The 26,405-nt window shown below is 36.1% G+C and overlaps 3 protein-coding genes across 3 annotated transcripts; 2 read left to right on the top strand and 1 right to left on the bottom strand.

Moving 5' to 3' along the window:
• The first annotated feature begins 9,404 nt into the window (after positions 1-9,404).
• LOC110687272 (pentatricopeptide repeat-containing protein At2g22070-like) lies at positions 9,405-14,339 on the top strand. The gene has a single exon (XM_021863901.1). The coding sequence runs from the start codon at positions 9,729-9,731 to the stop codon at positions 12,078-12,080; it is 2,352 nt and encodes a 783-aa protein (XP_021719593.1). The 5' UTR covers positions 9,405-9,728; the 3' UTR covers positions 12,081-14,339.
• Positions 14,340-16,428: 2,089 nt separating this feature from the next.
• Positions 16,429-17,935, top strand: LOC110687271 (oxygen-evolving enhancer protein 3, chloroplastic). Its single transcript, XM_021863900.1, has 3 exons — positions 16,429-16,806; positions 17,283-17,581; positions 17,702-17,935. Exons 1-3 carry the CDS (start codon positions 16,503-16,505, stop codon positions 17,798-17,800), a joined length of 702 nt encoding a protein of 233 aa, XP_021719592.1. The 5' UTR covers positions 16,429-16,502; the 3' UTR covers positions 17,801-17,935.
• Positions 17,936-23,444: 5,509 nt separating this feature from the next.
• LOC110687270 (GLABROUS1 enhancer-binding protein-like) lies at positions 23,445-25,163 on the bottom strand. The gene has a single exon (XM_021863899.1). The coding sequence runs from the start codon at positions 24,990-24,992 to the stop codon at positions 23,754-23,756; it is 1,239 nt and encodes a 412-aa protein (XP_021719591.1). The 5' UTR covers positions 24,993-25,163; the 3' UTR covers positions 23,445-23,753.
• Positions 25,164-26,405: the final 1,242 nt, after the last annotated feature.

Genomic DNA, 26,405 nt, shown 5'->3' with positions numbered 1-26,405 from the left:
CACAAATATTTTGCAAATTGAAGGGTATTTTAATTTGATGCAAATGGGAGGATCATTTTGGGATTAAATTTTAGTCATAAGGATCGAAGTTTCAAGAACGAAGGGAGTACAAAGCAATTGGAATCTTATTTCGTCTAGATGTTTTAGATTTTCAGCTAATTTAATTATAAAATATTTCTCTTTATAATTATGAAATCTATAATTCAAGGATTAATTAAAACTAGCTATGGGTTCGTTTGACATCGTTGTGGTTTTCTGTTTTTTGGTTTTTTGTTTTTCAAAATCATAAGATTTATATCATATCATGAATCAAAAATTAATCAAACTTATTAAAATCATGATAATTTTGAAAACTAACAACAAAAAAGTGAAAACACCTTTTCCTTGTTTCCTGTTTTTGGTTTTAAAAAAAAAAATACTACCTCCGTTTCATATTTTTTGGAACTTTAGGGTATTATTTGTAAGACATAAAATATTTCAAAGTTACAAAAAAATATGAAACGGATGTAGTAGAAAACTGAAAACAAAAAACGATGCCATAAGTAACTAGGCTAGGGTTTTGCATGTTCTAATATCTGAACTAATGCTATTCGAACAAAAATAATTTTTTCTCACAATTCTAAACAAAATAAGTATTATTTTAAACAAATTTAAGATAGCACAGGCTTTTTGGAACAACAAAATGTTAAAACAAACCCTAATAAGTTAGGATAAGTTGAAATTTGTTCAACTAATAAAAACCTAAATTGAAGTAGAAAAAGTAATTTACTTTTTGCGGATAATTCACATACAAATAGGGTTATTTCGGACAAAATAAAAATGAAAAAATTGCCAAATATAATATAACCTTTGGCCAGTACTTTTTAAATGATACAATATTTGGATTATTTTGTAATAATACAACTTTTAGAGGATGTTCATTTTAAACAAGACAAAATCGAATTTTCGGTGGATTTTGAGGTTAGGAAAGGGGAGAGGATGGGTTTTTGGTGGTGGGGATGGAGAAGGGGGGGAATATCCCCTCCCCTTCTCCCACCGAAAATTCGATTTTGTCTTGTTTAAAATGAACACCCCCTAAAGGTTGTATTATTACAAAATAATCAAATGCTTGTATTATTAAAAAAGAATGGGTCAAAGGTTGTATTATTTTTGACAATTTTTCCAATAAAAATTTGTTATACGGAGTATTCGACGTATAATGTCTAAATTTATTTTAATTTAATATTTGAATTTATTTCACCCCCACCCACCTTCGTTCTTACTATCATCCATATATTACTTAACTATATATTTATTTATCGAAATGGAGTACTTAAAGAACAGAGGGAGTAACTAAATCTTTATCGAACTTACTATTGGCCATTGCCAGAGATTAAGGATTTAAGGGTGAGGGTTTTGTTTGAAAAACCCTTGCCCTAATAGGGCCATATATTTAAGAAGCATATATAGTACCTTTATTAGGACCAAAGGCGACAAAAGTTGAAAAAGTGCTTGCCCAAATAATTGGAGATCGGGATAATGCTACAGTTTTGCGATCGACTTTTCTCATCGCCCCACTCTTGGGTCATCATGATCAAATATTGACATATAGACATTGCTTGTTGTGTTGCTTGAATTTTTTTTTTTTTTTGGGATAATCATGCTATTTAAATTCGATTCCCCTTAATATAAGACTGATCCAAATTTCATATTAAATGATTTGGTCTTTTAATAAATACAACATGAATTTAATGTGTAACCCAAAAATAATAATTTTGTAGTTAGAGGTTATTTTGATCTTTTAAGCTTAGACTTAGATCCAATTTTTATATATACTACTTGTGTTAAAGTTCAATAGTTCTATTAGATCATTTTAAAAAAAATATATTTTATATTAATAAATATGATATGAATTAGAAGAAAAGAATTTGAGAGATTTATATTGTTGCTATGAGTTGTTTTTTAGTGTAAAGATTGAGAACCGTAAGGCCAATCAATGTTGTACTTGCTTGTAGAAAGACCAACTCAACCAAAATTTTAAGTCAATGGTTGAGGTCTAGTAATATGTATTATGCTCTATCACGCCCTTTCACATGATTGAAGTATGGATGTAGCTTGACCTCCTAATACGTAATAATTTTCAACTTTGAAAGGAGGTAGGGGTAGTGGATGAGATTTGAACCCGTGCTCTTGATTTAAAGGTTTAACTCAACCAAAAGATTAAACTAATAATTAAAAGCCAAGAATATATTTTATACATACTATCAGTATCACTTCCAAAACTTTAACTAACTAAGCTAGTTGGCATCTACATTGTTACTAAGAGCAGTTGAAGCTTGAAGATTATTAGTGACATGGCTGAGTAGTGCGAAACTTAGACAATGTTATATGGCTATAGGAGCATAAATTTACATATTCAACACTACTAGAAATAGGCCGATTTCCGACGGACACGTATTTCCGTCGGAAAAATCAAAAATTCCGACGGATTTTTATTCCGTAGGAAATTTCCGAAGGAATATAAATCCGTTGGAACATTCCGACAAAAATTAAAATTCCGAGGGAAATAAAATCCGTCAGAATATTCCGTCGGAATATAACTATATTAAAAAAAAAAAAAAAAAAAAAAAAAAACCAACCCTTAAAAGTTAAAACCCTCCTCCTTCTCTTCCTCTACGCCCCTTGTCTTCTTTTTCTCTCCTTCTCCTACTCTTCCTCTACACCCCTCCTCCTCTCTCGTTCTTCTTCTCTTTCCGTCATTTTCGCCGACACCACCAACACCGAAATTAACAACAACAAACACCACCAATGCCGATATCAACAACAACAAATTTTCGTCATTTTCGCCATCAACATCAACAACACAAGGTTTTCAAGTCAAATTCGACCATGAAAACTCTAAATCTAGAGTTTTCATGGTCGAATTTGGCCTCGTAAACCCAATTTCGAGGTTTTGTGTGGTCAAATTAAGGTATTATCTTTTTTTTTCAATTAATTTTGTTTTTTTCCGGTTTTTTTTTTTTTTTTTGAAAATTTATGGTGGTGGTGGTGGATGTTGGAGTTCGGATTTTAGTGGCTGGGTTGGCGAGGTTGTGGTGGGTAGATTCGGGTTTTGGTCGGAATTTTTTGATGTTTTTTCGGGTGGTTTGGGAGGGTATGGAATATCGAGGTGGGTGGTGGTGGTTTGTAAGTCTGGCGAGGTGGGTGGTGGTTTTTAGATCTGGCGAGGTGGGTGGTGGTTTTGGTGGTGGTATTTGGGTGGTGGGAAGGGGATACGGGTTAGGGTGGTGGGTGGCTTTTTCGGTTGGATGTGGTGGTGGTGGGTGGTGTGGGAAAAGGGGTTGGACGTGGTGGTGGTGGGTGGTGTGGGCTGGTGGTACGGGTTGTGGCTGGTGGTATGGGCTGGTGGTGGGAGCTTTTTTTTTTTTGTTTTTTTTATTGACTTTTCCGACGAAAATTTCCATCGGAATATACCTCTTTCGACGGAAATTTCGGTCGGAAATCTTTCCAACTCCGATGGAAATTTCCATCGGAAAATTGCGACGGATTTTCGATTAAAGTAAAAAAAAGCGCCGACAGAAATAAATCCGTCGGAAAAGGTCGAATTTCCTACAAAGGGTTTTGCGACTGACTGATTCTGAGGAATTCCGTTGGAAGACTATTTTCCGACGGAATTTCCGATGTTTCCGATGGATTTTTTTTGTCGCAATCAAGCTGTTTTCTTGTAGTGCAATAATGAAGATGAATACAATTTTTTATTTTTTTTCGTCCAAAAGTCAAAATGTTTTTTCTGTTTTTTTTTCTTGGTCACGAATTTGAGATTGAAAATCAGCTAGTCCCTAATTGTCAACATAATTAGCCGATTGCGAATTCTAGCAATCCCTGCACGGTTCTTGTAATTTAATGTGATCGCCGAGGTAGCATTTAGAACTGAAACTTGGTTTCTTGTGAGATTAAGCAATTGTAATTTCATAAAACCAATTTCTAATTTTTTTTTTTAATTTTTTTTATTAATAGGTAATACTTCGTACTAAATATTTATAAATATTATCTCTAACTTCTTTGGATTGTTATATAGTCCTATTATCCTAAATAACAAGTCGGCATAAGTATGTTTCAATAGCAAGAGCCAAGAAGAAATGACTTGATATGGAACTCTCACAAATTTCATCACGTTCATGAATACCCTACAGGCCTACATACACAAAAAAAAAATAAGTGCATACATTGACATTTCACAAAAACTTGGACCCTCTTATTACCTTCTTAAATTATTTCTAATTATCTTTTTTTATTATTAGGGTACATTACGTAACCAAAAATTAAAAACCATGACTTCTAGAATCAATATAAGTAGTCTCAAACTAATTAATTCGAGTTTGAGTTGTGTAAAATTTTAATTCGAATGATATATCTCCCTATAAAAGCATATGTTAGTGCATGTGTATGTTACCAAAATTTGAATTGAAAGTAAACAACCTTTAAATAGTTAGATGTGTGATTGATCTAATCAGTCAAATGTATTATCATGACTTATTAGTTATGCAATTGTATGTCTTCAAAAAGTATACTCCCTCCGTTCTAAAATGATGTTCTTATTTAGAATCTTTGACTTTTTAAAAATAAGAGAGAATCTTTTTAATTTCTCTCAATGTATAAGAACAAATATAATTATGTGGAATCTAGTTTGATTCATCTTGATGAGTACATTATTAATATCTAACTTTTATAATTTTTGCTAATGTGATACTAAAGATATTTGCGATAAAAGATGGGTAAAAAATTATATCGATTTACGTAAATAAGAACATCATTATAAAGCGAAGGGAGTGGTAAATAATGGAGTAATCTTGAAATAAGCTAAAATTTTGAAAAGCAAATTGAACGTCAATCATGTACAAGAGATACACTTAGGGCGGTTCGGTTACCCTATACAAATCAATGCAATAGCAACAACTAAAACCAGACATAACCAATAACATTATATATACTAATAATAGTGATAAGGTTAGGCATAGCCAATCAATTATAATAAGCTCAGCTTGAAAGAGATGTGTTAAGAAGAAAAGTGCATAAAAAGCGCAAGTAGAGCGACCAGGGGGGTTCCACGTGGAATTAGACGAGTGCTAATTGGTGGGGTTTTTGATTAACTCATTTATAAATATCTAGCTGGATCTTCTCTCAGATATTTTTCATTGTCTTCTTAGAATATTTATTATACTAGGTATTCATTGCCAACTTTCAAGGTTGAATGAATATGTCCCTTAGCTAAGTAGAAAGGAAACATGACGGTTTCCTTTAAGCATCTCTATTGGGGTATGATTGAATGTATGGACAATGGAAGTTATCCAAGAAAATAGTGCACATTTCTAATTCTCTATGTGTTTTTTGTACGGAGTACTAGTATATTGGTCCTTAGTCTCACGAGTAGTAACTACTAACGATACTAAGTTATTTTACTAGTAGTGTTACAGGAAACAATGAAAGCTGCAACTATTTTGATGATCAGTTTATAATTTGAAAAAGTAAAAAAAAATAACAGTATAATATAGAGTTTGTAAAAGGTGATAAGTTGATAACCAAGATCACTTTAAATTTATTGATATTATAGATTGGCGAAAAGTTGCTTAATTGTACTTATATATGTCAATATGATTCATGATTTTATGTAATAGAAGTGAGCTGAGCTAGAATTGCTTGTTTAATGTATTGTCTTAATTAACATAAGTGTATTTGGATTTATTGAAAACAAGAACAGCAATTTTGCTATCATAGCATGACATTGTTTAATTAGTACTAGTACTTCATTATTAGTAGTAGTACAAGTATATACGTAATAGTAATGATGAACAGAATTTTCATTAGTTATGATTGGTACTGTACATTGTTAATTAGCATCCAAAAGGTACATATTAGTAGGGTAAGAACATAGCTTACTAATTAAATCAATGGGCCATAATATAAATACTCATTTAAAGAAATGGACTAACACTATATAATGAAATAATGATCAAATAAGACCATAATTTGCACATCTAAAAGTCTAAATTATGCAAATGAAACTAGTACGTCAGTACTCAATTGGTTACGTCGAAGTTGGAGTGTGACATACTGATATTATATATGCAAGTGTATACGAAGTAAGTCAAAAAAGTAATGTCCATTTATGAATAAATATTTTCCAATCCGGCCGGAAAATATCTTGTCTTTGGAACGTACGCATCATAATAGCAAAGGACAGGACAGCAACAGTGCTACAACATAACAAGTACAGTAATTCATTTAGACAGGAATCAAAAATAATTTATTTTCGGAGGATCAAAGTTTTCATACTCTTATAAATTGATATCGGGATTCGATCATTCAATTTAGGGGTCGTTTGATTGAGGTTAATAATCAAAAGGAAAGGAAATGAACAGGGCTCATTCCCTTTGTTGTTTCTTGTTTATCACTTTGTCATTCTCTTTACTCATTTTTATTTTTGGGTTCACCCAAAATTATTCTATATTGATTCCCCACCCCCCTAGCCTATTTCCTTAGTGTTAGAATCCGACTCCCTTCTATGTATTAGATGCCCTTTTAATACTTTTCTAGAGTTTACATTATGTTTTCTAGGCCTTAGATCCCATTATTGTGTTACTGACATCTCAGTGTTTACTAGGGATTCTATGCATGTACAACTCTAAGCTCTTTAAAGGGTGAATGATGGAATGAAATCAAGAAGTCTTCTACTAGGTGTTGCTTTGTTTTAATACTTGTCTGTTGTTAGACCTTTATAGATATTGTGTCTTACTTGCATAATTGTTCCGATCCCCTTCTCACCAACTTGATGCTATAAGAACTCGTGGTTCGGTCCCGCTTGTGCCAGCTTTGAAGTATCGCCCGTCATAAGCCCAACCACCCACACTCCGTCGGCAAAAGACGTGAGCGCTCTTGAGTTAAATTGTCCGCTTGTGTTGCTTAGTCTCACAAGCCCCGTTTCCGCACAAAGGCTTGCACTCTTGCCGCCAAAAGGCTAAAGCGCGCCGCACGTTCTGGTGCCCAAAATCCCGGACCGTGACACTTAGCCACCACTACATCACCATACCCACAACAGCCACCTCCCTTCCACCACTACCCTCATCGCCCACAACCACCTCGCCGCCCCTTCCCCGCCCATCGCCCCCCAATAAGCCTTCCCCTCCCTCGAAAACCTCCCCCCATCGCCCTTTTATCTTACCCCCACGACCCAGTCACCTCCCCGGAATTCGCCGCCCCTCGTCGCACCTCCCCCACCCATCACCGGAACTCGTTGCACCTCCCCTCCCTAGAAAACTTTCCCCCCCCCCCCACCCACACATAACCCTAGAAAACCCTCCCCCTTCCCTTAAAATCGTCGACTGCCCCTCTGCCCACCTTCGAAACTCTACCATTAAACTTAATGATTAAGCTTAATGATTGAAGTTCGGGACAAGAAGTTTACATACTATATCACCTTATGGGGGGATTAATAAATTTTTAACCTAGCTCAAAAATAATTTAGATAATTTTACCTTTTTTTAATTGAAATGAGAGTGTTGAGGCAAGTAGGTCGAGGTGCTTCACAATGTGAGATTTACTTTCACACAGTGAGGAACTAAGACTTTCCTATATATGTTAAGGCTCCCGCTGATCCTCCTATGTTTCGTCCAAGGTTATTGTATGAATAAATTTATGTTCCTAATAAATTAAACCTATCATATATTCAAGCATGAATAATATTGTCACTATAATACACCAATGGGCTGTTAGCCTTATAACTCATCAGTGGAGACAAAAGGCGTTAAATGTTATTGTATGTACATGTTACATGCCCCGAACACTGAAAAGTAGCCACCGATTAAGTGATGAATTTAGTGTTATGACCGTGTGAATTGATATCAATTAATTGTGCGATAGTATTTTCTTTAGGCATAAGTTTCATTGAAATATATATATATATATATATATATATATATATATATATATATATATATATATATATATATATATATATATATTTATATGGCCCATATTATATGATTATTTATATGTAATTTTGAGGATGGATGAGAACACTTATCACTTAATTTTCACAAATTTGAAAATGCTCCTCCAAATTTAAATCAGCATGAGAATTTTAGAGAAAGTAACTTAATAAAATTTGTGAGAAAGTGTTGGGTATATGAATTACAAATATTATGTGATAATTATTTTATTAATATAATTTGTACTAAAAAAAAAAAAAAGGAACGAAAAACATGAATGACTTGTTAGTCACTTAGAGGTTAGAGCAACAAAGAGACAATACAAACATGCAATTGATGTCTAACGGTTGGGTCCAAATCGGATGCCTGGTTGCCAGCAATAATGTGCCTTGACTCTTCGGTATTCAATAGAATTTAAAGAGCACATAGAGGTTGTTGCTTGTTAGTTGTTGCACAAACACTTGCACCATAATTCAATCAATTTAAGGGGATGCAATAATTCCAATTGTTATTTGTTACTCTAGTAGTCTAGTTAGTTTTATAAGGGACGAATTTTTAAAGATAACAAAACAACCTAGCGGACATGGCTTGTGTTATGATTTGGGCCGAAGCCTAATGTTGAAGAGAATTTTCAGCATAACTTCTTATATCGTATATGGACTTGTATGATCAAAATAATCAAGTATACAAAAGACTTAAGCAAAAATCTATAAGCTTGTTTAAGTTGAGGTTTATTAAGGGTCTATTTTATTTACCTGAATTTAACTTATTTGATCTTATCTGAATTTATTAGACCTTATTAGAACTTATTTTAGTTGTAATTTGATCTTGGGCTACCCTTATCAGAATTTATTTTTCCTGAACTAAACTTATTAGACCTTAAATAAGTGAAAATAAGGTGAACAGAACAGACCCTAAAGATCCTCCCTTTTCAATAAGTTCCAAGCCAAATTACATTACTTGATCTCATGTTAAAAGGGAGGGTAATTTTGCTGAGCATCACCTTGCTAGATTAGTGTTGTTTAAATATGATTAGGTTTAGAAATCATTATCATAAAAGATGTATCCTCATATGTACTCATAGATAAATTGCCTTTTGATTAATAAATGCATTAATCATTTGCTTCAAAAAAAATATATATTATGGGCGTCCATGCAATATTCGCTACTTCGTGAAAAGGTTATATCCCTACTCAAAATTTTAAATACTACTTCCGTTTCATATTATTTACAACGATTTAACATAAAGTGTGAGTGAAAAATGTCTAATCGTTGCAAATAATATAAAATGGAGGTAGTAAAAATATAGCCTTATATTTTTGTATTTTGAAGCTAGAACAAATTTTAAACGACTACTAGTATAAATGAGTGTTCTATCAAATACGGAGTACTTCATGTAAATGAGTAGTCCTTAAGTAACAAGTCAAGTACGAAATAATATCACATTATCACTATTCAAGCTTATTTACCAAATGAGGTAGAAATTTTTGTCCGAGCTTATATGTTTACAAGTACCTGACTACGAGTAACATGTTTTAATCGAACTTGTTCACGATCCCGTGGTGTTATGATGTTATCTCTCATATTTTCGCGCACTTTTGCTTTCGAAATAGACCACAAAAAAAAACAAAACCCCATTGATGCAGTCTGAACATTCATAGTTAAGCAAACAGAGTTAATGTTTCAAACAATGCTGAAATTCCAACGCCATTTATAACTAGAATTCTTTGATATCCATGTTTCCAGGTTAGATTATCTCTTACCATGAATTCAACCCCTCAATTTCATATCTCTTCCTCTGATTACTATGCTACTCTACTTCAAACTAGCTCGAAATCTAAACACCTATCAGTTGGGAAATCAATTCATGCTCAAATCATCAAACAAGGTCTTTTTGCAAGTGTATATCTTTTGAATAATCTCCTTAATTTGTATGTTAAATGTGGGTTCACCTCTGTTGCCCACCAACTGTTTGATGAAATGCCTGTGAAAAATATGTTTTCTTGGAACACTATTGTATCAGGGTATGCTAAAGTGGGGGAAATGGGTGCGGCTAATTTTGTTTTTCGACAAATTCCGAATCGTGATTCGGTCTCTTGGACTGCTATGATTGTGGGCTATTATCAAATGGATTACTATGAATATGCACTGAAAATGTTTTTGGATATGATTAGGGATGGTGTGTCACCTACTCAGTTCACAATTACTAGTGTTCTTGCATTATGTGCAAATATGAGAGATTTGAATGTTGGTAGCAAGGTTCATTCTTTTGTTATTAAGCATGGACTTGGTAGTTATGTTTCAGTTGCAAATTCATTGTTTAATATGTATGTTAAGACTGGTGATCATGTAAGAGCAAGGATTGTTTTTGACAGGATGGGGATCAGAAATGTGTCAAGCTGGAACTCTATGATTTCTTTGCATATGATATCTGGTGATGTTGATCTTGCTCGTGCACAATTTGAACAAATGGATGGCCGCGACATTGTGTCATGGAACTCTATCATCACGGGATACAACCAAAGGGGGTTTCATATTGAAGCTCTCCAAGTGTTCTCGGAAATGTTAAAGGATTTTTCAATGGAACCGGACAAATTTACGTTGGCTAGTGCTTTATCAGCTTGTGCAAGTCTTGAGAACTTGGAACTCGGGAAACAAATTCATGCATATATGGTAAGGACTAAATTTGATGTTTATGGGGCAGTGGAAAATTCTTTGATCACGATGTACGCTAGGTGTGGAGGTGTAGAAAATGCTCGAAAGATCATACAAAAAAAAGGGATTTCCAATCTCAATGTGATAGCATTCACAGCTTTAATGGATGGCTATGTGAAGCTTGGAGATATTAGGCCTGCAAGAGAGATATTTGACTCATTGAAAGACCGTGATGTGGTTGCTTGGACGGCAATGATTGTAGGTTATGAGCAGAATGGACTTAATGATGATGCAGTATCATTATTCAGATTAATGCTTAAAGAAGGGCCGAGGCCAAACAATTACACATTAGCTGCTATGCTGAGTGTCATTTCAAGCTTGGCAAATCTGGACCATGGCAAACAGATTCATGCTGTTGCAATAAGGTCAGCAGAAGTATCATCCGTTAGTGTATGCAATGCACTAATTACCATGTATGCTAAAGCTGGAAGCATAGTTGGTGCCAGACGTGTCTATGCACTACACCGCTATAGAGACAGTGTTACATGGACCTCAATGATTATAGCTTTAGCTCAGCATGGCTTTGGAGAAGAAGCAATAGAACTGTTTGAGAAAATGCTGGCATTGGACACTAAGCCTGACCATATAACATATGTGGGAGTACTTGTTGCCTGTACCCACGCTGGTTTGGTAGAAAAAGGAAAGAGCTATTACAACATGATGCAGAATGTGCACAAAATTGAACCAACTACAAGTCACTATTCTTGCATGATTGATCTCCTTGGACGTGCTGGCTTGCTGCAAGAAGTACAGAATTTCATTAAGAAAATGCCTATGGAACCTGACAATATTGCTTGGGGTTCAATTTTAGCGTCTTGTTATGCTCATAAAAATATAGAGTTGGCAAAAGTTGCGGCAGAGAGATTGCTTCTTCTTGATCCAGGGAATAGTGGGGCCTTTGCATCTCTTGCTAATCTATATTCTGCCTGTGGAAAGTGGGCTGAGGCTGCTAAAGTTAGAAAATCAATGAAGGAAAAGGGAATAAAGAAAGACCAAGGTCTGAGCTGGCTTCAACTCAAGAATGAAGTACATGTCTTTGGAGCTGAAGATGCACATCACCCTCAAAGAGATGCAATCTATACAAAGATGGCAAAAATCTGGGACGAGATTAAAAAAATGGGCTTTGTTCCAGACACAAATTCAGTGCTACATGATCTGGATGAAGAAGTGAAAGAACATATTCTTAGGCATCACAGTGAAAAGCTTGCTATAGCATTTGGACTTCTAAATACTCCCGAAAACACCACCTTAAGAATCATGAAAAACTTGCGTGTATGCAATGACTGTCACTCTGCTATCAAATTCATTTCAAAGCTAGTGGGCAGAGAAATTATTGTAAGGGATGCTACACGATTTCACCATTTCAAAGACGGTGTCTGCTCATGTAGAGACTATTGGTAGTGTAGATGTTTGGTGATAGGTATGCAATTCTTGTGTGTGGTTCCTTGCAGAGGGTTATCTTATAGCTGGAATTCATAGGGCTGGAGATAGACAAGGTAATGTGAGGATGATGAAAGAGTTGAAAGACCGTAGTTGTGAATGAATGAAGACAAGGGATTGCAGAACCAATTGTTATATGAGGTATAGTGCTGCATAACCAGTTGGAGATTGAGAAAACAGCTTACTGTTTGAATCCATGTGATGAGCATGAAAGGATGGTGGTTTTTACAGTTTACTTATAGTAAGCTCATGATTCTTGATTCTAAACCATTCATGACCATATATACCTCAATAGATATTTGCAGAGTGAATTGTTTGATGCTCTTTGGTTTTTATCTGTCCCAAAACTTGTGCAAGTCCATGCCACTTAAATACTTTATAAAGGCTGTTTACTCATGAAGAAATCTTCCTGTTCACCAAGTGATGTGTTCTTCGTATTGTTGCCATGGTCAACTACTACTAGCCAAGAAAAGAGTTTACCATGGTAAATATCCTAACTCCAACATTAATGACTCCTTGACTTCAGCTTTTCTTCTATTCATGCTGTGTGTGAGGACCTGTGATGCTAATTATACTCTCTTCAGAAGTTTTTTTCGAATTAACTGCAATAAACATAACAAACTGCTGACATTTTAAAGGTAGTATATCTTACAACATTTGTTACGAAATTTGTAAAAGGTATTATCAAAAAATCATTACATTGAACTGTAAAGGCATTGCCCATTTTGCTGTTAATTATTTAGCTGGAACAACATTATGCAAGTGATACAACTCCAAGTAGCACTCCATTCTTGTGATGAACTTTCTTCTCACATTCTCTGTGTATTCCACTATGCAATTTCGTTTTGCTACATTCTTGTGAAACAGGGGAAAAGCTGTATGTAACTAGTATCTGATAAAACAATGAATAGATCTAAACCTTACAGGATTTCATGAGCTTTTAAGGCAAAATCCTTATTGCTAGGCTGAAGCTGTGTGGCATGAAAGTATTTGTATTGTACATTCTGTGCTCAAGTGCTTCAAGCTGAGCCAAACCATGTATCATGGGCATCGAGATCGAATTTGAACATGGTATCTAAGCCTCTGAGGACTGTGTAATGAAGTACCTCTGCAAAACACCAGCCTTTCTTTGGACTTCAGGCTTTCTGGCCTGCATATCTACCAAGGTGAAAAATCTGGTTATTGGCTTCCTGACAGGAAGCACATTCAGAAATATGCAGTTGATGATTTCAGGTCATATTTTGGGAAGTTTGTTTCTTCAAAGCAGTCACACAATAGATTTTGATCCTTATTGTGTGTTAGTAGGTGATGTATGTGGTGGTTTATATGGAATTTGCTGACGATTGCTGGAGCTAATGTGCCATGGTTTGAGGATCAAGAAGATTTTCACTTTTATAGAAGGCGACTTGGTGAGTATGAAATGGAAAGAGGAAATCCTCATTCTACAATTAAGCTTATTGATTTTGTACACATTTGAAGGCAACAATGTTATTGACCATAACTTCTTGGTGGTCTTTGCTCCTATAATTTACTTCAGAGATACCTGGCTACCTACAACACAGATACACAGTCCACCAAACTCAAACAGTTGGATGGTCTGGATCTTACTGCTTCTTGGGTCCTCATGTTTCAAAGAGTTTCAGTTTCGATAAAACTTCTGGTCATTTGCTCCTATATTCATCTTGTTAATCTTATATATCTTGCGGTTCTCAAGCTGTATACACATTTTTGTAGCGGATATGGCTAACTGATTGATGTTAATTTCTTTTGTCTGATTACTGAGATAAGAAATGTAGACATGCTAAAAAAAATACTTGGGGCAAAAAAAGGTGTGGAGAGGTGTGCTGTTTCAGCCTTTTAGGTTGTGTTGGCCTTGTGGCTCTATTTTTGGATGCAAGACTATTCGTTGTTTCAATGTTGAACATTTTAAAAGTTAGTCATTTGGCTCATCGCGATTTTTAAATTATATTATATTTGTATCATTGTATGTTTATATAGTTTGAGAATCAAGAAGTATAAACTAACCCATAAGAATAATGAAAAAAATAAATAAAGAAAAAAAGTGATGGAGGCGCAAGCCCGTTATCCTTCCACATGGGTCAACTCTCAACTTGGAGAGGGCGAGCTAGCATTATGCCAACCACCGATCCGACCGAATTAGCTGTAACCTGTCCCATCACATTAGTGCTCCCACTTGGGTCACAAGCTCGCGTTACCAAGCCCAGCGATATGTATCTTGCTTGTACGGATATATAAAGTGCGGAAATTTTTATAAATTTTTCGATGTGGGACATTTTTAGCTTATCTCATTAAGCTTTGTAACACTCCTTAATTAGCTTCTTTATTTATGTCTCTTTTTGGTCATATAGGTATATATATATTCAGCGTTGCTGGGAAGGAGATGAATCGGCTGTTGATCAGAATATTATGATGTCGATCGTCTCTCAAAAATTTCATGCAGGCCCGAGGAAGGAAAGTTGATCTGTATAAGAGGGAACTTGTGCCTCATTTATGATTTTCTGAATATGTTGTTTGTTTTAAGACGTGAGGTTGCACGTGAACTGAAGATGATAGATATTCATATATTGGAAATAATGGGATGCTAATCGTGAGGAATCAAGGGTTAATTTGAGGATGGACTTTATGCTGAGAAGTGAAATCATGTAAAGAAAGGAAGCTAAGGTAAATTAGAAGCTTGGTGATAATGGCCTTAGAAGAACATAGCTAGGAGACTGCAGAATATGAAAATAATTGAATTGATGGATTTAATTCATATTGGAAAGGCAAAAAAGGAAAAGTTTTGGTACTATATATAAAACTTAGCCGTTCTCAATCGCTTAAAAGCAATTTTCACGTATAAAAGAGGTGACTTTTATGTGATTTAAGGTGACTAAACATGTCGTATACAATACACCCGTTGTATATATTTAAGTCATTAGAGTCGTTATCCAAATTTTATTACAACTCTATTTTATGTTACATGTAATTTTGTGAATTTCAAGTCAAACTAATATTTTCTATCAACGTGGTTTAAGAATAACTAATTGTACGTTTTACCTCTTACAAAGCAAAATCACCACCATTGGTAAGAATACTACATATACACTACCAAGTAGTCGAGTACCAACTTGTAAACTTTGAATGTTTAGTGTATTGCATATTAGATCTGGTTGTTGGGTATGGTAGCTCAATGATAGTAGGGTCAGGGTCAAGGTCAAATGGTTTTTAATGGACATAACCTTTATTGGGTAGGGTCAATGAGCTAAAATGTTTTTCCAATTTAATAGATAATGTAAAAATAATTATATAGATAAATTTGTATTCATATATACTTAATAATGGCTTTGTCCAATATTTATTTTAAATGATATTTTGTTGGTCTGCCCATTATCGACCCGCTATTGACCCGTGACCCGCATTGGCTTGACCCACTATTGACCCTAGAAAATGTGACCCTCTTTGAATCGACCCGCACCAATCCTAACTCAACCCGCCCAATAACCAGGTCTATTGCATATTGATATATGGACTATACAAATTAAAATTTGACAAAAGAAACCATAAATTAAATACATAGTGAAAAATTCTATTAGAAAAGTGATAGTAATCTAAGTGGTCGTTTGGTTGACATGGGAATAAATTCCCATAAGAAACCGTATTTCATGGGAAATTATTCCCTTATTGAAATTCTTAGGAATTTCCATAATTTGATTGGTTGGCAATGTGGGAATTATAAATTCCCATGAATTCAATTGACCAAGGGGGAGCTAGAGAATTTACTTTCCATATTTGTAGGAAGTTGAAATTTCCATGAATTTCTATTTTCTCCACTTTTTACTTTTATGTGTCAACCAAACAACTACCTCATAAGTCACATCAATTCCCATAAATTTTCATTTCCCTCATTTTATATTGGCAACCAAATAAGGCCTAATTATGGTGTAAATGCTTAAAATTCTATCACAAAGTTACATCAAATGGTAGCAAGTGATGCACTTACTAGTTTATTTATTACATAATCCGGTTATTGTTTTATTAAAGTTTGTTTAGAACCAATAGTTGATATTGTTATCAATTTGTCCTAGATTTAAATTTGTAATAATCCAAATTTTGGTTACCAAATTACTTCAAAAAAACCAAATTTCCGCGTGGCAAAATGTAAACGGCCCAATTTAGAATCCAATCCAACAAACGAAATAAACAAAAACATGTAAACCATCAATTGGTTAACCACATATCCAAATATGATCCAACTAGGACCCCACACCAGATAAGGTGTAGTATAATGCATCAAAATCAACCATCTATATTTCCACATTTCTCCTTTCTCCAAAAATTAAACCACCATTGTTATCTAAGTTAGAGAGAAAGAAGAAAAGAAAGATGGCTCAAGCTATGGCTTCAATGGCTGGCTTACGCGGCTCATCTCAAGCTGTATTGGAAGGTAGTCTTCAGATAAGCGGCTCAAGCCGGCTTAGTGGGCCTACTACAAGCCGAGTTGCGCTCCCTAAGCTGGGCTTGAATGTTCGGGCTCAGCAAGTGTCAGCTGAGACTACTGAGACTAGCCGCCGATCTGTGTTGGGCCTTGTTGCTGCTGGACTTGCTTCTGGCTCCTTTGTTAAGGCTGTTCTTGCTGAAGCTAAGTCTATCCCCGTTGGGCCACCACCACCACCATCCGGTGGTCTTCGTAAGTGTCAACTTTGTATTATAAGATGCTCGTTATATTATACTTCCTCTGTTCCTTTTTATTGGTTACACTTTGAATATATTTCTCGTACAAAAAGATTTCATATCTAACCAATCATAGGAGGGAGTAATTTATGGTTTCGTTGCTCTTAATTTGGATTTTGATATACTATTAACAACTTTAAAATACGAGTAGAAGTATGTAACGATTTTAAAAACTTGTATTTAGTGGATAAAGCTAGAAAATGAAGCATGTAAACATTGTTAAAAACAATATGATTTTATTTGATGTATTGAAATAAGTATGATCGAGTGCCTTGGTAAAAAATAATATATTTCGTATGTTATTGGATGGTAATGAAACGAGTATGATCTAAGATAAGACAATAAGTTAGAAATAGACACTTACTCGCTAGTTTGCTTTGTTCAAAGTGTATCTACGTTTAACATTTTCCTAACTTGGTATGTATTGGGCAGCCGGGACATTGAACTCGGACCAAGCAAGAGACGGTACCTTGCCCTACACCAAGGACAGGTTCTACCTTCAGCCCCTGCCTCCAACTGAGGCAGCCCAAAGAGCAAAGGAATCAGCTAAAGAAATCCTCAATGTGAAGCAATTTATCGAAAAGAAGGCATGGCCAGCAGTCCAGAATGACTTACGGCTCAGGGCCGAGTACCTTCGCTATGACCTCAAAACTGTCATCTCAGCTAAGCCCAAGGATGAGAAGAAATCTCTCCAAGACCTCACCGGCAAACTCTTTGACAGTATCAACAATGTGAGTTCTCTTAAGTCTTAACTGGTCGATTTGGCTATCGATTGTAATTTCTTGTGTTGTTATCAACCAAAACGAGTAATCAACCATCAAATTTGCTAATTGATTTACTTTGTCTCACAGCTGGACCATGCTGCAAAGATAAAGAGCAGTACAGAAGCAGAGAAATACTATGCTCAGACTGTATCCAACCTTAACGACGTTCTTGCTAAGCTTGGTTAATTGTATATCGATCCTTGTAACCTCGTGTAAGAATTGAATTCATGCTCCTATATTATGAGGAAAACCATTTTGTAATCAAAACCTTTTTAATTCACGTGTAGTTCCTAATAATCTCCAGGGTCGAAAATGCGCATAGATTTTGTCTGATTACATTTTCAGCCATTACGATTTCAATTTCAGAGATATCCTTGGAATTGAATTTCAACACACTATACATAACACGGGTTTGAGAATAGATTTCCATAAACGAACGATGAATGTACAATCCACAATTCCAAATCGGAGTGACAACGTCGAACTCGTGTTGTAATTCTTGTAAGCCAATATTTTTAGCTAAGGATATACATTATCAATTTTGATCACAACATGAAACTAAGGGCAAATGTGGAGTACTTCATTGTGCTACATTGTATCTATACTCAGTACCATCCAAACACAAATCAAAATAAAAAATAAAGGGTTTTTCTATATAGTAACCCTTTGAATTACAAACAAGCCTCAAAAGGAATTCATGAACAATTTCGAATGACAATAGCTAACAAGGGTGACAAGACTAACAAGGGTGAGTTTGTCCATGTGGAAGGAAGACAAGTACCAACTACATTACTCCTCAAATACACTCGAGAGTCGACTTTCGAAGTTCTTACCACAAATACCAGTTGACAGGGGGAAACAAATCATATACAATGAAAAACATTCTCATCCTGCGCTAAATTGCTACTACTAAACTCGAAGCAAACATAAACAAAAAATTAAAAAAAGAAAAAAGATCAGGCTTTCAGAGAGACAGCCTAGAGTGATCAACTGCATCTAATGATATTTAACATTCTTCTCATACTCCGCTCACGCCTTTAAAAAATTAACATCTCTCAAGACACACTAACTATTACAGTAAACAGGAACTCTAACCCTCAAATAATTGTGAACTGTCAGCATCTTCAACAGGATCAACAAACACAGGAAAGATGGCATTTTCATGACTACAGAAACTAGGATACTACGAGGCACCAAAGAGCGACTGGTTGGAAACAAATAGAAGAGGTACCAGAGGAGAAGTTACGAGGAATTACTTGGAAACAATCAAACAACAATGATGAATGTGTAAAGAGCAAGAATACACCAAGTAAAACAAAGTGCAGATCAAAAGAATATTTCACCTAAGATGCCCCTGAAAAACAAATATGTTTAAAGAAAATTGACCCCTCACATCCCCCTACTTCCCATCAATTTGCCAATTTGCCAAAGATTCCCGCCAATTAAGAAACCAGAAAATGAATAAATAAATAATGCAGAAACTAGACCCTTTTATTAAAACTTGACAGGGTAAACATTGTAGAACTCAAAACATCCATCAATAAAGCCTCTCTTTCTGCCTCCGGAATAATATTCATCCCAGCATAATATCTTCTAATTCTCAACTTCCAACTGCTACATTCATGTATAAAATGTCATGCTTTCAAAATAAAATGTAAAGAATAAAAGCTAAATTATCAACAAATGACAAACTAAGTGGCACGTGTAAACCAACAGACCAAACAACATTCATGGAAGCATCAAAAAGACAGGTACCTTACAATGGCAGAATGAAGGCAGATATTATCATATTGAAAAAGGCAGAAGTTAGCCTGAAGAGCATGGATAAGCAAAAGCCTTGGTTATCACAAGCATCACAGAGATATGAGCAAAGTCCAAGAGTAACTGTTAATACAAATCAATACTGTTGAAAGGCCGAGAAGCACCTTGAATTGTTTTCCACAGCTATGATGAATTTAAAGTAGCATGATACATCAAAACCCTCAGACACAAAAGCGTTTGAATAAATTGACCTCTCTAATTCCCTTCCCAACCCTCAACAGTAAAACAAAAGCCAAAAACTAATAAGGACCCAATCCTGTCTCAAAAGACCAGGAGCATAATTCAGAAACTAAAAACTTAGCCATTAAAGATTGTGACAGAGAACATCACATTTCAACAAGGAACTAAATGACCACAAGAAACAATTCAAATCTCTCCGATAAACCCAATATTCCTTCATGAGAACAAGAGCACCAAACTCCCCTTGCTTAAATCCTTAAATGCCGTGTAACAAAAACACCTGAACATAATTAATGATGACAAGCTCAGAGTCTAAGAGGCATCCAACAGCACAATATCTATATCAAGAAAACAATCCAAACCAAATTAATGGTGATAACTAAGTGACAACTATCCTCCTATGGAAGTACGGATACAAATAGAAAACACAATCAAAGCGGCACAATCAATATGATAATCTAGAATCCAGAAGAGCAAAATTAACTTAAAGCCTTAGTTATATCCCACCAAAAAGCAAAAGCAAGCAACGGCATTATAAACGTACTCGTCTACAAACAGCGAGGGAGACAACACTCACAAGTAGAAGAATAAGAACCAATATCTATACTTGCAAAGAGCACAAGCTTAGTGAAAACACAAAAGCTCCAAAACAGCAAAAGCATGGTAAGAATAACAAGACTAACATTAAGCATTTTACACTATAAGAAACTAAAAATAGACAAACCATAGTCAAAGCATCTCAGGGTATGATCTATAAATCTAAACAAACAACTGAAACCCTAAAAACATCCTAAACATAAAAATTTCTAAGCTTGATTAGGAGAAAAATCATCTCCAAGAATTGAGTAGATCAACAAACCAAATAGTAGCATTCATAGAGCATCAAAAGGACAAGTACCTTACAATGGCAGAATTAAGGTGGATTTTATCATATCAAAACGGGGCACTGGGTAGCCTGAGAGCATAACTAAGCAAAAGCCTTGGTTATCAATACTATTAAAAGGCAGAGAAAGACCTTAAAATGTTTTCCACAACTAAGATGAATGTAAAGGAGCACAAGAGTTTCTTTTCATTCCATTCCCAGCCTCCTTAAGTGAAACAAAAACAAAAAACTACAGGAAAAAGTACCCAAGAACCCAACCCGGTCTCTGAAGACAAGGAACATAATTCAAAAACTTAAAACCTTGCCATGAAAGGTTGTGACGGATAACATTACCCATCAACAAGGAACTAAAAGTCCACAAGAAACAGTTCCATTTCCTCCAATTACCAAATATTCCTTTATGAACAAGATAAACAACTCCCCTTGCTTAAATTCCCAAATGCCATGTAACAAAAATGCCCAAAATAATTAACAATGACAAGCTAGGAGCCTAAGAGGCTTCCAACAGCACAATATTTCCATTAAGGGAAACAATCCCAAGATTCCCAACCAACTTAATGGTGAATGTGATAACTAAATTAATGGTGACAACTATTCTCCTATGGAAGTACGAATACAACTAGATATCACAATCAAAGCGGCAGAATCAATATAATTATTCTACGAATCCAAAAGGAGGCATTAAGCAACCAGAACAGCAAAAGCCTTAATCATAAAGTACAAATGCCTTAATTATATCCTTCATAATAAAAATTAAAAGCCTTCATTATATCCCTCACAAAGTAAAAGCAAGCCACAGCATTAGAAATGTACTCGTCTACAAACCTTGCCATAAAAGATTATGATGGAGAACACCACACAGGCACACTTCAACACGTACCAAAATGACCACAAAAAACAATTCCCATCCCTCCAGTAAACCCAATTTTCCTTCATGAACAAGAACAACTCCCCTTGCTTAGATCTCCTAATGCCGTGTAACGTAAACAACCAAACATAATTAGCAATGACAGGCTAAGCATCCCAACAGCACAATAACTTCATAAAGGAAAACAATCTAGACCAAATAAATGGTGATAACTAAGTGACAGCTTACCTCCTATGAAAGTATGGATACAGCTAAAAAACACAATCAAAACGGCAGAATCAATATGATTTTTCTGAGAATCCAAAAGGAGACAATAGGCAATTAGAAGAGCAAATTTAACTAAAAGCCTTAATTATGTCCCACCCAAAAGCAAAAGCATGCAACAACATTATAAATGCTCATTCTACAAACAGCAAGGGACACAACACTCACAAGTAGAAGAACAAAAATCAACACTTGCAAACAGCATAAAATTAGAGAAAATACATATGCACACCAACAGCAAGAACAAGATAAGGATAACAAGGCTAGCATTTCGCAAATTATACTATAAGAAACTAACAATGACCAAACCATAGTCAAAGCATCTCAAGTTTTAATCCGGAAATCTAAACAACAACAAACTGTACCCTAAAAGCATATTAAACATAAAAAGCCTCTTAAAAGGGACACATCCTAAGCTTGATTAGTAGAAAAATCATCTCCAATAATAGAGTAGACCAACAAACCAAACAGCATTCATAGAGCATCAAAAGGACAAGTACTTACAATGGCAGAATTAAGGTGGACTTTATCATATCGAAACAGGGCAGTGGGTAGCCTGAGAGCATAACTCAGCAAAAGCCTTGGTTATCAATACTATTAAAAGGCAAAGAAAGACCTTAAAATGTTTTCCCCAACTAAAATGAATGTAAAGGGCACAAGAGTTTCTTCTCATTCCATTCCCAACCTCCTTAAGTGAAACAAAAACCAAAGACTAAAGGAAAAAGTACCCAAGAACCCAACCCAGTCTCTGAAGACAAGGGGCATAATTCAAAAACTAAAAAACCTTGGCATGAAAGGTTGGGATGGAGAACATTACACTTCAACAAGGAAATAAAAGACCACAAGAAACAGTTCCATTTCCTCCAATTAACCCAATATTCCTTCATGAACAAGATAAACAACTCCCTTTGCTTAAATGCCATGTAACAAAACCGCCCAAAATAATTAACGACGACAAGCTAAGAGCCTAAGAGGCTTCCAACAGCACAATATTTTCATTAAGGAAAACAATGCCAACCAACTTAATGGCGATAACTAAATTAACGGCGACAACAATCCTCCTATGGAAGTACGAATACAACTAGATATCACAATCAAAGCGGCAGAATCAATATAATTATTCTACAAATCCAAAAGGAGGCATTAAGCAACCAGAACAGCAAAACCATGACAAATGCCTTAATTACATCCTTCATAAAAAATTAAAGCCCAAATTATATCCCTCAAAAAAGTAAAAGCAAGCCACAGCATTATAAATTTACTCGTCTAAAAACCTTGTCATGAAAGATTGTGATGAAAAATACCACACAGGCATACTTCAACACGTAACTAAATGACCACAAAAAACAATTCCAATCCCTCTAGTAAACCCAATCTTACTTCATGAACAAGAACAACTCCCCTTGCATAGATCTAATGCCGTGTAACATAAACGCCCAAACATAATTAACGATGACAGGCTAAGCATCCCGACAGCACAATAATTTCATAAAGGAAAACAATCCAGACCAAATAACTAAGTGACAGCTAACTCCTATGGAAGTATGGATACAGCTCGAAAACACAATCAAAACGGGAGAATCAATATGATTTTCTGAGAATCCAAAAGGAGACATTAGGAATTAGAAGAGCAAATTTAACTATAAGCCTGAATTATATCCCACCCAAAAGCAAAAGCACACAACAGCATTATAGATGCTCGTTCTACAAACGGCAAGGGACACAACACTCACAAGTAGAAGAACAAAAATCAACACTTGCAAATAGCATATAATTAGAGAAAATACAAAAGTGCACCAAAAGCAAGAACAAGATAAAGGATAACAAGGCTAGCATTTCGCATTTTATACTATAAGAAACTAACAATGACCAAACCATAGTCAAAGCATCTCAAGTTTTAATCCGGAAATCTAAACAACAACAAACTGTACCCTAAAAACATATCAAACATAAAAAGCCTCTTAAAAGGGATGTACATCCTAAGGCTTGATAAGGAGAAAAATCATCTCCAATAATTGAGTACAACTACGAAAAACTACCATAAAACACCGCGAATCATCTACCTTCTGCACTGCTCCAATCTTCACAAAAACTTACCACACCGAACTTCTTCTTCGATTCACCTAATGTTTACCGGACCTAAGAGCTTCAATGATCCTCCGCGTCTCCTCCTGCTCGGCTTCAGACCGCAGAATTCTTGCCTCAGCTTGCTTCATTGCCACCTTTTCCCACATCTCACCGATCTCAGCCCTCGCCTTGGCTCCCATCATCTTCAACCCTTTCTTCCTTAACTCCTCCCACGCCACGGCTTCTCCAACCTCCAATTCCACATCTTTCTCATCAACCTCAACAACCTTCCCACTCTTGTCAATCACTTCCTCCTCCTTATCATTCTTCTTTTTCTGATCCTCCACAACAGGCCCAGCATTAGCACCACTCTTAATCTTCAAAACCCGAGCTTTCGAGTTCGATTTCGATCCCACATTACCATTATTAATTTCAGCAGCCCCATTAGTACCCTTTTCATCGTCAACAACAACATCATCCCCAACATTACTATAGTTATTTTCCCAAATCTTTTTAGACAATTCAAAACACTGAATCTCAATAGGGTTAGTAAGCTTCTTCTTCTTAGCATTAAAAAACTTCTTCTTAAGCCTACGAACCTTATCAACAATCTGAACCTTACTAACCTCAACATGCAAAGATTTCTTAATAAACCCATAAAAATCATCAATTTCAATCATGGGGTCAGCCCCTCTTTTAGCCTTAAAATCAATCATACCTTTCAAAATCAGAATTTCATCATCTTCACTAAACACCCTCTGAAACAACTTCTTCGATCCCTCTTCTTGAACCCCACCACCGACGCCGGCGGCGGCGGCGGTAACACTCCCAGATTTCTCTTTCCTCGGCTTCTTCGACGAACTCTTGAGTTCACTCTCCGACGCGCGCTTCTCGGGAATCTGACCGGCGGGGAGAGCAGCAATGGTGTACTTAAGTTTACCCTTACCGAGGGTACCGGATTCATAGCCGGGTTTTGAGATGGGCTTGATTTTGTGCAAAGTGGGTTCGTCTTCTTCATCATCGGAGGAAGAATCGTCCTCGGGAGGAGGCCTCTTGTTGCCGGAGGCGACGGTGGTTGGTGCGGCGGAGGCGGCGGTGGAAGAGGGGGCTTTCTTGCCGGAGGCCGGCGGTGGTGGTGGGGTTGATGGGGTTTGTTCTTCGTCGGAAGAAGAAGCGGCGGAACCAGAATTCTGGTCTTCTTCGAGTTCTTGGGATGAAGTAGAGGCGGATTCTTCGGATGAATCGGCCTCTGGTGGGGCTTCAGTCAAGGGTTTCTGGGCTTTGTTTCGAGCCATTGATGAAGAGAGGAGAGAGAAAGAGAGAGAAGGAGGAGAGAGAAAGTAGAGAGTTGAAAGGTTTGAGGGAGGTTAGATCTACAAGAGGGGAAGGCAGGGAGTTATAGTGGGGGAATGGGGTGCGTCGTGCGAGGCAATTGGTGTGTGTGAATGAGTGTTTGATGCTATCCTATCCTTCCTTCTTGTATGAGGGATTGAGGGGGGCTATGGGAGTTCCTAGGTCACCTAATTGACTATCTTGACTGTAACGGTTTTAAGATGGTTAACTACGAATCTCCGTAGAAAAGGGTTTGGAATAGTGAATTGCTAAACATCGTCCGTAAATCTCCACATAAAGCCCACAAATTTGAAATGAAATGACATTTTTGCCCTCAACATCAAAAACATACTTTCATCTTAAAACACACTGTTATGGCTAATAAACGGGAAGTGGCGGCACCGGAGGCGGGAGGTGGTTTCCCGGTGGAAGTAAACAAAGTCGCCGGATCGCGAAGGAGCCGTGGTGGCGGCGCCCCACCCAGGCGCCACAACCACGGTGACGACGCCTGGTATGCTAGGACGCCACCGCCACGGTGGCGGCGCCTGGGCAAGACGCCATTAGCCTTTTTTATTATTATTATTTTCAAAAAAAATTTAATTTTTTTTTTCAAATTTTCCTTTTTTTTTTAAAAAATGTATTTTTTTTTTTTTTGGATTTTCTTTGCAATTTTTTTCTTTATTATGTTTTTGTTTCCTAAATTTTTTTGTTATTTTGGTTTTTTCTTTCTAATTTTGTTTAATTTTTGAATTTATTAAAACATATTTTCAAAATAAATCATAATTTTGTTTTTTTTTAAAAAAAAATTCAAATTTATCAAAATTCAAACAAAAAATTAAAAAAAAAAACAAAATAAAGCAAAACGAAAAAAAAATAAAAAAATATATATATATATACCTCCACGGTGGCGGCGTCCCGGCCATACGTTCGCCGCCAAAATTGATTTTTAACCACTTCAGACCTCGTTTTCCAGCGACGACGGCGGCTCTTTAGTGTCCTTCGGTGATCCGGCGCTTTTCCACATTTTGGGTGAGAGAAAATTTTGTTTTAGGTTAAAATTAGAACAAGGGCAAAGTTGTCAAAATTTTTAAAAATTGTGGGCTTTATGTAAAAAACGCGGACGATGTTTAACAAGTCCCTTGGAATAACCCCAGTTGTTTGGGGTAAAAATACCCTAAACACGTGGCCCAATGGCCTAGTGACACGTGGCATCCAGCCATTGGTCAGCAGGGCTCCAATCCTCTGCTGACACGTGTCCTCTAAACCCTAAAAGGGGAACCATCCCTTCCCCACTATAAATAGTGGAAGGACCCTCATTAATGGGGGCGGGAACATTGGTTGTTCACATTGAATACTCCTCAAAAAGAAAAACACTT

The sequence above is a fragment of the Chenopodium quinoa genome, unplaced genomic scaffold, assembly GCF_001683475.1.
Source record: "Chenopodium quinoa cultivar QQ74 unplaced genomic scaffold, ASM168347v1, whole genome shotgun sequence".
NCBI classification, from domain to species: domain Eukaryota; kingdom Viridiplantae; phylum Streptophyta; class Magnoliopsida; order Caryophyllales; family Amaranthaceae; genus Chenopodium; species Chenopodium quinoa.
This window is presented reverse-complemented; position numbering and strand designations above follow the sequence as displayed.

Coding starts and splice junctions, on each gene's coding strand:
- LOC110687272 (XM_021863901.1), top strand. CDS start 9,729: ATGAATTCAACCCCTCAATTTCATATCTCTTCCTCTGATTACTATGCT.
- LOC110687271 (XM_021863900.1), top strand. CDS start 16,503: ATGGCTCAAGCTATGGCTTCAATGGCTGGCTTACGCGGCTCATCTCAA. Junction 16,807..17,282: donor ACCACCATCCGGTGGTCTTC/GTAAGTGTCAAC, acceptor TGTATTGGGCAG/CCGGGACATTGAACTCGGAC. Junction 17,582..17,701: donor TCTTTGACAGTATCAACAAT/GTGAGTTCTCTT, acceptor TTTGTCTCACAG/CTGGACCATGCTGCAAAGAT.
- LOC110687270 (XM_021863899.1), bottom strand. CDS start 24,992: ATGGCTCGAAACAAAGCCCAGAAACCCTTGACTGAAGCCCCACCAGAG.